Source organism: Chiloscyllium plagiosum, unplaced genomic scaffold (assembly GCF_037043375.1).
Source record: "Chiloscyllium plagiosum isolate Xiang-an unplaced genomic scaffold, Cpla_swu_hap1 HiC_scaffold_33, whole genome shotgun sequence".
Lineage (NCBI taxonomy): Eukaryota > Metazoa > Chordata > Chondrichthyes > Orectolobiformes > Hemiscylliidae > Chiloscyllium > Chiloscyllium plagiosum.
In genome coordinates this window covers 29732256-29749992 of record NW_028270171.1, presented here as the reverse complement: position 1 = coordinate 29749992, position 17737 = coordinate 29732256, and the positions used below count along the sequence as shown (strand labels likewise).

Below are 17737 nucleotides of genomic sequence, written 5' to 3'. Positions count from 1 at the left end.
AACTGGGAAAACTGGCCACTCCCTTTCCATTGCTAAACTAGTAACTTCCTAGACACTTTGGCACCTCTGCCTTTATATCCTCTCTTGAAAAAAACATAAGGACAGAATAACCTTTTTGAAGTGACAGCATTGTCACTGTTGTAACATCAACCCTGCCAACTGCAATTGTTTAAGCAAGTTGTATAGTTGTTCTACATATTCCTTTGTGATGACACTGTGCTTTAAGAATGTGCTCTATCCTGCTCCTCTTGTGGAAGGGTTTTGCCTCAATGGTGCTGAGGTGTCTCCTCCCGGCAGGCAGTTTGTAAATAGCTTTGGGTTTTCTCTTTGGGTGTTTTTTTTTTCAGAGTAAGACAAAAGAATCATGAGTGAGCAGTGTCACATAGACCTGTAGGACTTTGGGTTTGCTTTCAGTAACTTTTTCTTTGTCAGTTAGCTGCTGGAGCAGACAGCTAGCATTCTTTCTGCTAGATTGAAGACTTACAGAGCTGTCCTCTTAGAAATCTGAGCAGGCAGATTGTTCCTTCCAGTATTTCTATCTACTAGACTGGAGAGAGACAGCATGTGAGAATAATAACTGTTTTGCTGCTTTGCATTTTAGCAAAGGGTGTGTTTAGGGGATGCTATGTATATTGGAACAATTGATGATTAGGATTAAATAAGACATTGTTAAATCTATCAATACAGTAACAACTCTTTGTTTTGTTGCATTTTAATTGCCTCGTGAAAAAAGAAAGTGTGTTTTGATTAAATCTTAGTGATGGACCAATCAAATCATATCTGGAACACAGCATATGCTTTTAAAATAAAATAGCCTATCTCCATAATATGTTTAGGGGCCATAATATGTAATGGCCTCTAACACCATTATCCAAGTAAACTATACAATTAGGTACTTTGGCTTTAACTCTCCTCATTATTCAGTGAAAAATGACTGGGAATAGCATAACCCAAAATTGGCACAATCTATTGAATGTGCTAGAGTATTAATTTCCTTTGCTGTTGTCAATGGTACCTGCCAATAAATCAATTTTGGGTAAGAATGACGTACTACCAACTCTAGCAACCTCCTTATCTGGAAGTAGGGTATGAAATAGTCATTGTGGCAGTATTCATTTTCCTATTGCCTAAGCATAATCTAGTTGAAATGCATGGCTTAGGAACCAATACTACAGGAGAGCACTAATTACTCTGCTTGGTTCAATCAATCGATTCTCTAACTCATGTCGAATTTCTTTTGTTACTTGGGTCTGTTTCTTTTGGTTTAATCAATATAGATTTTGATTTATTGGACCCAAATTACCCCCATCAATGTCACATTTGGTTAGTGTGATGCATCTAAGTGTATCTTCGCAAATTCCTTTGTACCTCTTGAGCAGTTTCACTATATCTCCCTGTCGATTTTTCACCAGATACAAAAACAGTGCCTGAACTCTCCAATAACTTCAAATTTTTTAATCTAATAGAAAGGAGTGCTTTTTGAGCATTGTAAAGTTTTCCTTCACTCTCGTCCTTTTTTCCTCTATCCTCCTCTATTGCAGTTACTACCTGACATACCTGGACTTTCTTATCGTCTTCTCTATGTCACACTATTTCAACGCGTTCACGTAACATAATTGATTATTTTCCCTACATAGAGTCATAGAGCATGAAAACAGATCCTTCGGTCCAACTACTCCACGCCAACCATCTTTCCAAGCAAAACTAGTCCCACTGCCTGCGTTTGGTCCATATCCCTCCAAACCTTTCCAATTCATGTATTTATCCAAATGTCTTTTAAATGTTGTAACTGTATCTGCATTCACCACTTCCTCAGGCAGTTCATTCCATATACGAAACACTCTCTGTGTAAAAAATAATTACCCCTTCTTTTTAAGTCTTTCTCCTCTCACCTTAAAAATGTGCCCCCTAGTTTTGAACTCCCCCACCCTAGGGAAAAAAACCCTTGCTATTCACCTTATCTATGCCCCTCATGATTTTATAACCCTCAATGAGATCACCCCTCAACCTCCTATGCTCCAGTGAAAACAGTCCCAGCTCATCCAGCCTATTTTTATAACTCAAATCCTCCATTCCTGACAACATCCTGGTAAATCTTTTCTGAACCCTTCCTAATTTAATATCCTTCCTACAGCAAGACAAGCAGGACTGCACACAGTACTCCAGAAGACGACCAGGAGTATCCATTATCAATGTCCCATTATAAACCCTTTTAATTATTTTGGAGTGACCACTGAACTTTGTTTTTATTGGCTCACCTTGCAAAGAAAACAGTACCAAAACTTCATCTAATGCATTGAAATTTCCAGTTGCTGCATTGTTTATCTACAACTTGACAAATACGGATGTTTTACAAAACTGCAGAACTTCTTTATGCAATTTTGGCCAGGTAAACTACCTGTTTATGGATACCTGTGTTAACAAAACCTCACATGTCGAGTGTATCGCCCAGTGAGAGACAGGAGTGAACGAGTGTATCATCCAGTGAGAGGCAGGAGTGATGGAGTATATCGCCCAGTGAGAGGCAGGAGTGAACGAGTGTATCATCCAGTGAGAGGCAGGAGTGATGGAGTATATCGCCCAGTGAGAGGCAGGAGTGATCGAGTGTATCATCCAGTGAGAGGCAGGAGTGATGGAGTATATCACTCAGAGATGCGGCTGAGTGTGTAACCTAGTGAGAGACAAGAGTGTCTGAATACATCGAGCATCACCCAGTCAGAGACTGGGCTCACTGAGAGAGCCACTTAGAGACAGGAGTGATCAGGAGTATCACCCAGTGAGAGATAGAAGTGACCAAATAGATCACTAGATTCTTATTTACTATTATAACTTGCATTCAGAATAAATCATCAGCAAAAACATTTTTTTTTCCTCGACATAAACTTTACATTAAAAAGTTGGAAAAAAATTCTCTAACAGAACACTCTCAGTGTTTTAATCTTAAATCTCACAATAAAAGTTACTGAGTTATGATCAGTTAAAATCCAAAGCCTCCCATAGTTTTGATGTTGAACATAAGCTTCAAAGTGTTAAAGAAATGCAAACACTGCCAAAGCCGCCTTTTCCATAGTGGAATATCTTTTCTGATAATTGATTCAATACTTGGAAAGATAACCCACTCACTTCTCCATTCTGCTCTCATCAGCCTAGAAGAGAATTATTCCAAATCCCAGATCGATAGTGCTAGTTTAAACAGTTTGTAAAGTTAGCTGCCATTAATACAGGTTTATTTGTCAAAATTGCTTTTCACTCTTCAAAGGCTACCTGGCATTCTGTTGACCATGGCACCTCCACCTGTTTTTGTAGCAAGTTGCTCAAGTATACAGCTATCATACTGAAATTAGATACAAAGAGAGTCATAGTCATACAGTCAGACCCAAAAACCCAATTATATCTTGTTTTGTTTCAGAGATGGGGAATTCAATCAAAGCTCTTACTTCCGCTGTTCAGAGTGACACTTGATCTTGTCCTAAAATATCTCCCAAATACATTACTTTTGCCTTTGTAAATTCACGTTTTACTAGTTGTGTTATGGACCAGGCCAGACCCCATCAAAATATTTTAAGAAGGTAGCCTCGACCCTAACGGTTTATTATGTTCAAGGCAGATGTGAAGTGGGTGTTCCAGGAGCGATGCAGCTGGTTAAACCACTTGGCTTTAAGCAAAACAGAATTTATTTAAACACTGCAGATTAAACATGAACAATAGGAAGCAGAGTTTAGAATAACTTAACTATTGGAAAACTGAACTAACCCGATACAGCCACTATCATTAATTAACTATTCCGGTAGATCAAAACCCCTTGGCAAAAAGATAAATTCAAACACAGATTCCTACTGGCAGGAGAGAACAACATTCAGAGAGACATTTCAGAAGAAGGTCAGAGGAGTTCTTTACTGAAGCTTGCAATTCCCCTGGACTCGCCAATCTTGTGGATTCCTGAAGAAGGGCTCATGCCTGAAACGTCGATTCTCCTGCTCCTTGGATGCTGCCTGACGTGCTGTGCTTTTCCAGCAACACATTTTCAGCTCGCCCATCTTGTGACTGCTACAGCTAAAACAAACCAGAGAGAACCTGAACTGGGAAAACTGGCCACTCCCTTTCCATTGCTAAACTAGTAACTTCCTAGACACTTTGGCACCTCTGCCTTTATATCCTCTCTTGAAAAAAACATAAGGACAGAATAACCTTTTTAAAGTGACAGCATTGTCACTGTTGTAACATCAACCCTGCCAACTGCAATTGTTTAAGCAAGTTGTATAGTTGTTCTACATATTCCTTTGTGATGACACTGTGCTTTAAGAATGTGCTCTATCCTTCTCCTCTTGTGGAAGGGTTTTGCCTCAATGGTGTTGAGGTGTCTCCTCCCGGCAGGCAGTTTGTAAATAGCTTTGGGTTTTCTCTTTGGGTATTTTTTTTTCAGAGTAAGACAAAAGAATCATGAGTGAGCAGGGCCACATAGACCTGTAGGACTTTGGGTTTGCTTTCAGTAATTTTTTCTTTGTCAGTTAGCTGCTGGAGCAGACAGATAGCATTCTTTCTGCTAGATTGAAGACTTACAGAGCTGTCCTCTTAGAAATCTGAGCAGGCAGATTGTTCCTTCCAGTATTTCTATCTACTAGACTGGAGAGAGACAGCATGTGAGAATAATAACTGGTTTGCTGCATTGCATTTTAGCAAAGGGTGTGTTTAGGGGATGCTATGTATATTGGAACAATTGATGATTAGGATTAAATAAGACATTGTTAAATCTATCAATACAGTAACAACTCTTTGTTTTGTTGCATTTTAATTGCCTCGTGAAAAAAGAAAGTGTGTTTTGATTAAATCTTAGTGATGGACCAATCAAATCATATCTGGAACACAGCACCTTACACTTGCTTTTAAAATAAAATAGCCTATCTCCATAATATGTTTAGGGGCCATAATATGTAATGGCCTCTAACACCATTATCCAAGTAAACTATACAATTAGGTACTTTGGCTTTAACTCTCCTCATTATTCAGTGAAAAATGGCTGGGAATAGCATAACCCAAAATTGGCACAATCTATTGAATGTGCTAGAGTATTAATTTCCTTTGCTGTTGTCAATGGTACCTGCCAATAAATCAATTTTGGGTAAGAATGACGTACTACCAACTCTAGCAACCTCCTTATCTGGAAGTAGGGTATGAAATAGTCATTGTGGCAGTATTCATTTTCCTATTGCCTAAACATAATCTAGTTGAAATGCATGGCTTAGGAACCAATACTACAGGAGAGCACTAATTACTCTGCTTGGTTCAATCAATCGATTCTCTAACTCATGTCGAATTTATTTTGTTACTTGGGTATGTTTCTTTTGGTTTAATCAATATAGATTTTGATTTATTGGACCCAAATTACCCCCATCAATGTCACATTTGGTTAGTGTGATGCATCTAAGTGTATCTTCGCAAATTCCTTTGTACATCTTGAGCAGTTTCACTATATCTCCCTGTCGATTTTTCACCAGATACAAAAACAGTGCCTGAACTCTCCAATAACTTCAAATTTTTTAATCTAATAGAAAGGAGTTCTTTTTGAGCATTGTAAAGTTTTCCTTCACTCTCGTCCTTTTTTCCTCTATCCTCCTCTATTGCAGTTACTACCTGACATACCTGGACTTTCTTATCGTCTTCTCTATGTCACACTATTTCAACGCGTTCACGTAACATAATTGATTATTTTCCCTACATAGAGTCATAGAGCATGAAAACAGATCCTTCGGTCCAACTACTCCACGCCAACCATCTTTCCAAGCAAAACTAGTCCCACTGCCTGCGTTTGGTCCATATCCCTCCAAACCTTTCCAATTCATGTATTTATCCAAATGTCTTTTAAATGTTGTAACTGTATCTGCATTCACCACTTCCTCAGGCAGTTCATTCCATATACGAAACACTCTCTGTGTAAAAAATAATTACCCCTTCTTTTTAAGTCTTTCTCCTCTCACCTTAAAAATGTGCCCCCTAGTTTTGAACTCCCCCACCCTAGGGAAAAAAACCCTTGCTATTCACCTTATCTATGCCCCTCATGATTTTATAACCCTCAATGAGATCACCCCTCAACCTCCTATGCTCCAGTGAAAACAGTCCCAGCTCATCCAGCCTATTTTTATAACTCAAATCCTCCATTCCTGACAACATCCTGGTAAATCTTTTCTGAACCCTTCCTAATTTAATATCCTTCCTACAGCAAGACAAGCAGGACTGCACACAGTACTCCAGAAGACGACCAGGAGTATCCATTATCAATGTCCCATTATAAACCCTTTTAATTATTTTGGAGTGACCACTGAACTTTGTTTTTATTGGCTCACCTTGCAAAGAAAACAGTACCAAAACTTCATCTAATGCATTGAAATTTCCAGTTGCTGCATTGTTTATCTACAACTTGACAAATACGGATGTTTTACAAAACTGCAGAACTTCTTTATGCAATTTTGGCCAGGTAAACTACCTGTTTATGGATACCTGTGTTAACAAAACCTCACATGTCCTGCCATAGGCTACCCACAATATCTCCCAATGACAGCTGGGCAGTATTGCTATCTGATGTACAACTAGCTATTCTTCATCTGTGAGAAGGGCTGCACTCAGGAGGTTGGTTAGCTCATTTAGCTGCACAGCTGGTTTGTGAGACAGAGTGACGTAAACAGCTTAGGTTCAGTTCCCGCACTGGCTGAGGTTACCATGAAGGTCTCACCTTCGCAACCTCAGCCCTCACCAAAGGCTTGGCGACCCTCCGGTTAAGATTAGATTAGATTAGATCCCCTACAGTGTGGAAACAGGCCCTTCGGCCCAACAAGTCCACACTGACCCTCCGAAGAGTAACCCACCCAGACCCATTCCCCTCTGGCTAATGCACCTAACACTATGGGCAATTTAGCATGGCCAGTTCACCTGACCTACACATCTTTGGACTGTGGGAGGAAACCAGAGCATCCAGAGGAAACCCATGCAGACACAGGGAGAATGTGCAAACTCCACAAAGCCCAAGGCTGGAATTGAACCCGGGTCCTTGGTGCTGTGAGGCTACAGTGCTAACCACTGAGCCACTGTGCACCACCAGTCTCTTTCTAATGAGAAAATAATCCTGCAGTCCTCTGGGACTATGACAACTTTATTTTTTACTTCCTTATCAGCACACTCCATTCTTCAGATAATAGCACTCCTTTGGCCTGTATTTCAGTGTAAGCTGACTGCGCCAATTTATTTAATTCAGGATCTACTTTCTGAGCCTCATTTAGTGAAGGCAGACAATATTACTTTGAATCATGCTCACCTTTCAGGAAGGCTTCAGTTATTCTTTCATTTGTTTGTGTCCCATCAACGCTCATGATGGATTTTGTTTTAACCATCGCTGGGTACTACAGCATGGTTCCTGTAATGGTTTTGTTTCTTGAACCTCCTTTGACAGGGTAAGTACTGAGGGGATGTTTCTTCTCATGGGAGAGTCTAGGACCAGGGAGCATAGTCTCAGAATTAAGGGTCACTAATTTAGGACTAAGATGGGGAGGAATTTCTTCTCTCTGAGGATCATGTGTTTTTGGAACTCCTTGCCATAGTGAGCTGTGGGGGCAGAGTCCCTGTGTATATTTAAGGCTGACATAGATAGGTTCTTGATCAGTAGAGCAATCAAGGGTTATGGGGACTTATGCAGTGCTGGATGAGCCATGGCCCTACTGAATGGTGGAGCAGCCTTGAAAGGCTGAGTGGCCTACTCCTGTTCCTATTTCTTGTGGTCGTAAATACAGTGGCTACAAGAACAGGTTGCAGATGACACCAAAATTGGAGGAGTAGTGGACAGCGAAGAGGGTTATCTCAGATTACAACAAGATCTGGACCAGATGGGTCAATGGGCTGAGAAGTGGCAGATGGAGTTTAATTCAGATAAATGCGAGGTGATGTATTTTGGGAAAGCAAATCTTATCAGGTCTTATACACTTAATGGTAAGGTCCGAGAGAGTGTTGCCGAACAGAGACCTTGGAGTGCAGGTTCATAGCTCCTTGAAAGTGGAGTCGCAGGTAGATAGGATAGTGAAGAAGGCGTTTGGTAAGCTTTCGTTTATTGGTCAGAGTATTGAGTACAGGAGTTGGGAGGTCATGTTGCAGCTGTACAGGACATTGGTTAGGCCACTGTTGGAATACTGCGTGCAATTCTGTTCTCCTTCCTATCGGAAAGATGTTGTGAAACTTGAAAGGGTTCAGAAAAGAAGGATGTTGGCAGGGTTAGAGGATTTGAGCTATAGGGAGAGGCTGAATAGGCTGGGGCTGTTTTCCCTGGAGCGTCAGAGGTTGAAGGGTGACCTTATAGAGGTTTACAAAATTATGAGGGGCATGGATAGGGTAAATGGGCAAAGTCTTTTTCACTGGAGTGGAGGAGTCCAGAACTAGAGGGCATAGGTTTAGGGTGAGAGGGGAGAGATCTAAAAGAGACGTACGGGACAACGTTTTCACGCAGAGGGTGGTACGTGTATGGAATGAGCTGCCAGAGGAAGTGGTGGAGGCTGGTACAATTGCAACATTTAAGAGGCATTTGGATGGGTATATGAATAGGAAGGGTTTGGAGGGATATGGGCCGGGTGCTAGAATGTGGGACTAGATTGGGTTGGGATATCTGGTCGGCATAGACGGGTTGGACCGAAGGGTCTGTTTCCGTGTTGTACATCTCTATGACTCGATAACAGGTCAGGAGCAAGGGATCTGCACCAAGTAACTTACCACCTGATTCCCAAAAACCTGTCCACTATCGAGAAGGCACCAGTCAGGAGTGTGTGAGGGAATACTTCCCACTTGTCTGGATGGGTGCAGCCCCAACAACAGTCAAGAAGCTCAACACCATCCAGGACAAAGCAGCCCGTTTGATTGGCACCCATCCAACATCATTCACTTCCTCCACCACTGGCTCTCAGCAGCATTGAGTAGTATCTACAAGATAAAGACTGTAGAAATTTACCAAAGACCCAGAGCACTTTTCAAACCCACGATCACCACCATCTTGAAGGATAAAAGTGGCAGATATATAGGAACACCAACATGTGCAATTTCCCCTCCTGGTCACTCACCATCCTGAATTGGAAATATATTGCTATTTCTTCACTGTCACTGGGTCAAAATCCTGGAATTCCCTCCCTGACAGCATTGTGGATCAACCAACAGCACATGGAATGTCGTGGTTCAAGAAGGCAGTTTTCCACTACCTCAAGGGCAACTAGGGTTAAGTTAATAAATACAGCCCCAGACAATGACACCCACATCCCGTAAAATAATTTTTTAAAAAGCACATAGCATGATCAATGTGGAAACTGTTGTGACCAACCTGAAGCAGTGTGTCTCTGTCTGAATTCACTGTTGGTAATTCTATCTACTTTGATTCTTCACAGCTTGTTGAGACTCGAAATAAAGAAGGTGTGCTACCAGCCAGCATCCAATCAGAGAGTAAGAATGTCAAATATTAAGTTATTTCTTAAGCAGGGAATTAGTGTAATGGAATATTACATAAATGACTGTGACTCATTGCCATGTCTCTGACACTGGTCCACACGGTTGTTAATATGTGACTGACACAGGCTGTTGTGACAGTGTCACTGATACCTGTACAGGCTGTTGGGACAGCATTACTGATACCTGTACAGGCTGTTGGGACAATGTCACTGATACCTGTACAGGCTGTCAGGACAACGTCACTGATACCTGTACAGGCTATCGGAACAACATCATTGATACCTGTACAAGCTATCGGGACAACGTCACTGATACCTGTACAGGCGGTCGTGAGAGCGTCACCGAGACCTGTACAGGCGTCGGGACAGTGTCACTGATACCTGTACAGGCTGTCGGGACAGTGTCACTGATACCTGTACAGGCTGTGGGGACAGCGTCACTGATACCTGTACAGGCTGTGAGGACAGCATCACTGATACCTGTACAGGCTGTCGTGACAGCGTCACTGATACCTGTAAAGGCTTTCGGGACAGCATCACTGATACCTGTACAGGCTGTCGGGACAGCATCACCAAGACCTATACAGGCTATTGTGACAGCATCACTGATACCTGTACAGGCTGTCAGGACAGCGTCACCGAGACCTATACAGGCTTTCGGGACAGCATCACTGATACCTGTACAGGCTGTTGGGGCAGTGTCACTGATACCTGTACAGGCTGTCGTGAGAGCGTCACCGAGACCCATACAGGCTGTCGGGACAGTGTCACTGATACCTGTACAGGCTGTGGGGACAGTGTCACTGATACCTGTACAGGCTGTGGGGACAGTGTCACTGATACCTGTACAGGCTGTGGGGACAGCGTCACTGATACCTGTACAGGCTGTCGTGACAGCGTCACTGATACCTGCAAAGTCTTTTGGGACAGTATCACTGATACCTGTACAGGCTGTCGGGACAGCATCACCAAGACCTATACAGGCTGTCATGACAGCGTCACTGAAACCTGTACAGGCTGTCGTGACACTGTCACTGATACCTGTACATGCTGTCGGGACAGCGTCACCGAGACCTATACAGGCTGTCCGGACAGCGTCACTGATACCTGTACAGGCTGTTGTGACAGCGTCACTGATACCTGTACAGGCTGTTGTGACAGCGTCACTGTAACCTGTACAGGCTGTCGGGACAGTGTCACAGATACCTGTACAGGCTGTCGGGACAGTGTCACAGATACCTGTACAGGCTGTCGGGACAGCGTCACTGATACCTGTACAGGCTGTCGTGAGAGCGTTACTGAGACCTATACAGGCTGTTGGGACAGTGTCACTGATACCTGTACAGGCTATTGGGACAGTGTCACTGATATCTGTACAGGCTGTCGGGATAGCATCACTGATACCTGTACAGGCTGTCGTGACAGCGTCACTGATACCTGTACAGGCTGTCGTGACAGCGTCACTGATACCTGTACAGGTTGTCGTGACAGTGTCACCGAGACCTGTACAGGCTGTCGGGACAGTGTCACTGATACCTATACAGGCTGTAGGGACAGTGTCACTGATACCTGTACAGGCTGTCGGGACAGTGTCACTGATACCTGTACAGGCTGTCGGGACAGCATCACTGATACCTGTACAGGCTGTCGTGACAGCGTTACCGAGACCTGTACAGGCTGTCGTGACAGCATCACCAAGACCTATACAGGCTGTCATGATAGTGTCACTGATACCGATAAAAACAATTGATACTGGGTGTTACACGATGTTGTAACCATTTGCTGATGCCTGTACAAACTGTTGTTTCAGTGTCACTGATACAGGTACAGACTGTCATTATTGTGTCACTGATACTGGGTTTGATTTTGATATGTGTCATTGATGCCTGTATAGATTACTATGGCTGTGCTGCTGATGTCTGTACTCACTGTCATTACTGTGTCACTGATGTTGATACAGTCTCTTCTTACTGTGTCACTGATCTCTGTTAAAAATCATACAACACCAGGTTATGGTCCAACAGGTTTATTTGGAAGCACTAGCTTTCGGAGTGCTGCTCCTTCATCAGGTGGTTGTGGAGTACACAATTGTAAGATCATCATTGATCTCTGATAGACTTGTTACCATGTCGCTGATAGCTGTGCAGATTCTTATTACTGGTACTGTTTATAATTACTGTGTCAGTATAGATTGTCATTACTGTGTCATTGATACAGGGGCTAACTATTGATACTTTGTTACAGATTCCAGGACAGTCTGTTATTGTGATATCATTGATACCTGTACAGACTGTTATGACCATGTGGTTGATGCCTGTACTGAATGTTGCTACTGAATGGTGATGTTTAAAACAGCTGAGTTTTCCTGTCCTATAAGGATTCTGCCTGTAGACAAATATCTCGATGATTGTTACTCTGTCAGTACCACTGACAGCTTGCTCAAACATTGAAACATCAGGAGTATGTGCACACTCTCTCTGTCATCAATACCTTCTCATATATCGCTTCTGTCAATATTAATTGATTTTCCAGAATCGAGACCACATCTTGGTTCAAAATTTCCAGAGATACCTTTGGAGAAACGCCCAAAGAGCAAGGTTGGTGCATTTCACTTGTTTTCTTTACATTTCACCAAAGAGAACATTTCATTTCAGTCAATGTGGGCTTGTCAATGTTTCACACAATCCCCCACCAACATCCCGTCCAGACTCTGTTAAACCCTGACACTGACTGACCATTACCACGAAAGTGATTGACCATCCCATGACACTGACTGACCATTACCATGACAGTGACAGACCATTGCCTCGACACTGACAGACTATTGCCTCGACACTGACCTTCCATTACCATGACACTGACTGCCCATCACCGCGACACTGACTGCCCATCACCGCGACACTGACTGCCCATCACCGCGACACTGACTGCCCATTACCGTGACACTGACTGATCATTACCACGATACTGACTGACCATAACCCCGCGACACTGACTGACCATCACCCAGACACTGACTGACCATCCCCCGACACTGACCATCCCCCGACACTGACCATTCCCCGACACTGACTGACCATTGCCCCTGACACTGACTGACCATTACCGCGACTGTGACTGACCATCGCTCCGACGCTGACCGGCCATTACCACGATACTGACCCGCCATTATCGCGACAGTGACTGACCATCGCCCCGACACTGACTGACCATTACCGCGATACTGACCAGCCATTACAGTGACTGACCATCGCCCCGACACTGACTGACCATTACCGTGACACTGACCGACCATTACCACGACAGTGACTGACCATCCCCGGAAACTGACTGACCATTAACGTGACACTGACTGACCATTGCCCCGACACTGACTGCCCATCACCCCGGCAGTGACCAAACATTACTGCAACAGTGACTGACCATCCCCGACAGTGACTGACAATTACCGTGATAGTGACTGACCATTATCATGACAGTGACTGACCATCCCCTGACACTGACCAGCCATTACCGCAACAGTGACTGACCATTATCATGACAGTGACTGACCATCCCCTGACACTGACTGACCATTACCGTGGTAGTGACTGACCATCCCCTGACACTGACTGACCATTAACGTGACAGTGACTGACCATCCCCCGAAGCTGACTGACCACCCTCCGAAACTGACTGACCATTAACGTGACACTGACCGACCATCGCCCCGACACTGACCGACCATCGCCTCGACACTGACTGACCATTACTCCGGCAATAACTGACCATCCCCCCAACATTGACTGACCATTTCCGTGACACTGACTGACCATCCCCCGACACTGACTGACCATTACCGCGACAGTGACTGACCATCCCCTGACACGGACTGACCATTACTGCGACACTGACTGACCATTACCGTGACAGTGACTAACCATCCCCTCGACACTGACTTACCATTACCACAACAGTGACTGACCATCCCCTCGACACTGATTGACCATTACCGCGACAGTGACTGACCATTACTGTGACACTGACTGACCATTACTGTGACACTGACTGACCATTCCCCAACACTGACTGACCATTACTGTGACACTGACTGACCATCCCCTGACACGGACTGACCATTACTGCGACACTGACTGACCATTACCGTGACAGTGACTAACCATCCCCTCGACACTGACTTACCATTACCACAACAGTGACTGACCATCCCCTCGACACTGACTGACCATTAACGCGAAAGTGACTGACCATCGCTCCAACATTTACCCACCATTACCGCAACACTGACCAGCCATTACCGCGAGTGACTGACCATTGCCCTGACACTGACCATTACTGTGACACGGACCGGCCATTACCGCGACCGTGACTGACCGTGGCCCGACACTGACTGACCATTACCGCAACAGTGACTGACCATTATCGTGACAGTGACTGACCATTATCGTGGTAGTGACTGACCATCCCCTGACACTGACTGACCATTAATGTGACAGTGACTGACCATCCCCCGAAGCTGACTGACCACCCTCCGAAACTGACTGACCATTAACGTGACACTGACCGACCATCGCCCCGACACTGACCGACCATCGCCTCGACACTGACTGACCATTACTCTGACAATAACTGACCATCCCCCCAACACTGACTGACCATTACCGTGACACTGACTGACGATCCCCTGACACTGACTGACCATTACCGTGACAGTGACTGACCATTACTGTCACACTGACTGACCATTCCCCAACACTGACTGACTGTTACCGCGACACTGACTAACCATCACCATGACAGTGACTGACCATCCCCTCGACACTGACTTACCATTACCACAACAGTGACTGACCATCCCCTCGACACTGACTGACCATTAACGCGAAAGTGACTGACCATTGCCCCTGACACTGACTAACCATTACCGCGACAGTGACTGACCATCGCTCCAACATTTACCGACCATTACCGCGACACTGACCAGCCATTACCGCGACAGTGACTGACCATTGCCCCGACACTGACCATTACTGTGACACGGACCAGCCATTACCGCGACCGTGACTGACCGTGGCCCAACACTGACTGACCATTAGCGCAACAGTGACTGACCATTATCGTGACAGTGACTGACCATTATCGTGGTAGTGACTGACCATCCCCTGACACTGACTGACCATTAACGTGACAGTGACTGACCATCCCCCGAAGCTGACTGACCACCCTCCGAAACTGACTGACCATTAACGTGACACTGACCGACCATCGCCTCGACACTGACCGACCATCGCCTCGACACTGACTGACCATTACCCCGACAATAACTGACCATCCGCCAACACTGACTGACCATTACCGTGACACTGACTGACCATCCCCTGACACTGACTGACCATTACCGTGACAGTGACTGACCATTACTGTGACACTGACTGACCGTTACCGCGACACTGACTAACCATTACCATGACAGTGACTGACCATCCCCTCGATACTGACTTACCATTACCGCAACAGTGACTGACCATCCCCTCGACACTGACCATTACCACGAAAGTGACTGACCATTGCCCCTGACACTGACTGACCATTCCCCGACAGTGACTGGCCATTACCGCGACACTGACCGGCCATTACCGCGACAGTGACTGACCATCCCCCGACATTGACTCATTACCCCAACAATGACTGACCATCCCCTGACACTGACTAACCATTACCGAGACACTGACTAACCATTACTGTGACACTGACCATCCCCCGACACGGACTGACCATTACCACGACACTGACAGACCATTACCGTGACACTGACTGACCATTCCCCGACACTGACTGACCATTACCCCGACAATGACTAACCATCCCCTGACACTGACTGACCATTACCGTGACAGTGACTGACCATCGCCTCGACACTGACTGCCCATTACCGCGACACTGACTGCCCATTACCACAGCATTGACAGATCATTACCATGATACTGACTGACAATTACCAGGATACTGACTGACCATTACCACGACAGTAACTGACCATCCCCCGACACTGACTGGCCATCCACCCCACACTGACTGACCATCCCCCGACATGGACTGGCCATCACCCCGACACTGACTGGCCATCACCCCGACACTGACTAACCATTACCGCGACGCTGACTGACCATTACCAGGATACTGACTGACCATTACCACGATAGTGACCGACCATCCCCCGACACTGACTGGCCACCCCCCCCCACACTGACTGACCATCCCCCGACATGACTGGCCATCACCCCGACACTGACCATCCCCCGACACTGACCGACCATTACCGCGACGCTGACTGACCGTTACCAGGATACTGACTGACCATTACCACGACAGTGACTGACCATCCCCCGACACTGACTGACCATTACCACGACAGTGACTGACCATCCCCCGACACTGACTGACCATTACCATGACGCTGACTGACCATTGCCTCTGACACTGACTGACCATTAACGTGACACTGACTGACCATCGCCCCGACACTGACCGACCATTGCCTCGTCACTGACTGACCATTGCCCCGGCAATAACCGACCATCCCCCCGACAATGACTGACCATTACCGTGACACTAACTGACCATCCCCCGACACTGACCGACCATCCCCTGACACTGACTGACCATTACCGTGATAGTGACTGACCATCCCCTGACACTGACTGACCATTAACGTGACAGTGACTGACCATCACTCGAAACTGACTGACCATCCTCCGTAACTGACTGACCATTAACGTGACACTGACTGACCATCCCACGATACTGACTGACCATCCCCCGACACTGACCGACCATCGCCTCTACACTCACTGACCATCCCCCGACACTGACTGACCATCCCCCGACACTGACTGGCCATCACCTCAACATTGACTGGCCATCACCCCGACACTGACTGACCATCCCCTGACACTGACTGACCATCCCCCAACACTGACTGGCCATCACCCTGACACTGACTGACCATTATCGTGACGCTGATTGACCATTGCTCCTGACACTGACTGACTATTACCGCGACAGTGACCAGCCATTACCGCGACAGTGACCAGCCATTACCACGACGCTGACTGACTATCCCTGACACTGACTGACCATTACCGTGATAGTGACTGACCATCCCCTGACACTGACCATTACTGCGACAGTGACTGACCATCCCCCGACACTGACTGACCATTACCGTGATAGTGACTGACCATCCCCCGACACTGACTGACCATTACCGTGATAGTGACTGACCATCCCCCCGACACTGACTGACCATTACCGTGATAGTGACTGACCACCCCCCCGACACTGACTGACCATTACCGTGATAGTGACTGACCATCCCCTGACACTGACTGACCATTAACGTGACAGTGACTGACCATCCCCCGAAACTGACTGACCATCTTCTGAAACTGACTGACCATTAACGTGACACTGACTGACCATCCCCCGATACTGACTGACCATCCCCCGACACTGACTGACCATCACCTCGACACTGACTGGCCGTCACCCCGACACTGACTGACCATTACCGCGATGCTGACTGACCATTGCCCCTGACACTGACTGACCATTACTATGACAGTGACCAGCCATTACCGCGACAGTGACTGACCATTATCATGACAGTGACTGACGATCCCCTGACACTGACTGACCATTACTGCGACAGTGACTGACCATCGCCCCGACACTGACTGACCATTACTGTGACACTGACTGACCATCCCCAGAAACTGACTGACCATTAACGTAACACTGACTGACCATCCCCCTGACACTGACTGACCATTACCCCGACAATGACTGACCATCCCCCGACATTGACTGACCATTAACGTGATAGTGACTGACCATCCCCCGACACTGACTGACCATCCCCCCAACAGTAACCAAACATTACTGCAACAGTGACTGACCATTACCGTGACAGTGACTGACCATCCCCGACACTGACTGACCATTACCGCAAAGTGACTGACCATTATCATGACAGTGACTGACCATCCCCTGACACTGACTGACTATTACCGTGACACTGACTGACCATCCCCCCGACACTGATTGACCATTACCACAACAGTGACTGACCATTATCATGACAGTGACTAACCATCCCCTGACACTGACTGACCATTACCGTGATAGTGACTGACAATCCCCTGACACTGACTGACCATTAACGTGTCAGTGACTGACAATCCCCCGAAACTGACTGACCATCCTCCGAA

At 45.9% G+C, this 17737-nt stretch overlaps 1 protein-coding gene and 1 long non-coding RNA gene across 5 annotated transcripts in view; one reads left to right on the top strand and one right to left on the bottom strand.

Moving 5' to 3' along the window:
- Nucleotides 1-17737, top strand: part of LOC122547863 (protein FAM227A-like) — a 221113-nt gene that overhangs the window by 7908 nt on the left and 195468 nt on the right. For all 4 annotated transcript variants that reach the window (XM_087978406.1, XM_087978405.1, XM_087978404.1 and 1 more), the window contains exons 4-5: nucleotides 9408-9462; nucleotides 12000-12064. In XM_087978406.1, coding sequence (XP_087834532.1) covers nucleotides 9408-9462; nucleotides 12000-12064 — 120 coding nt within the window. The remainder of the gene's footprint in view (nucleotides 1-9407; nucleotides 9463-11999; nucleotides 12065-17737) is intronic.
- Nucleotides 2845-9077, bottom strand: LOC148141460 (uncharacterized). The gene is made up of 3 exons (XR_015752583.1): nucleotides 8746-9077; nucleotides 7307-7479; nucleotides 2845-4053 (listed from the first exon to the last, which is right to left on the bottom strand). It is a non-coding gene; the product is annotated as an uncharacterized LOC148141460 (long non-coding RNA).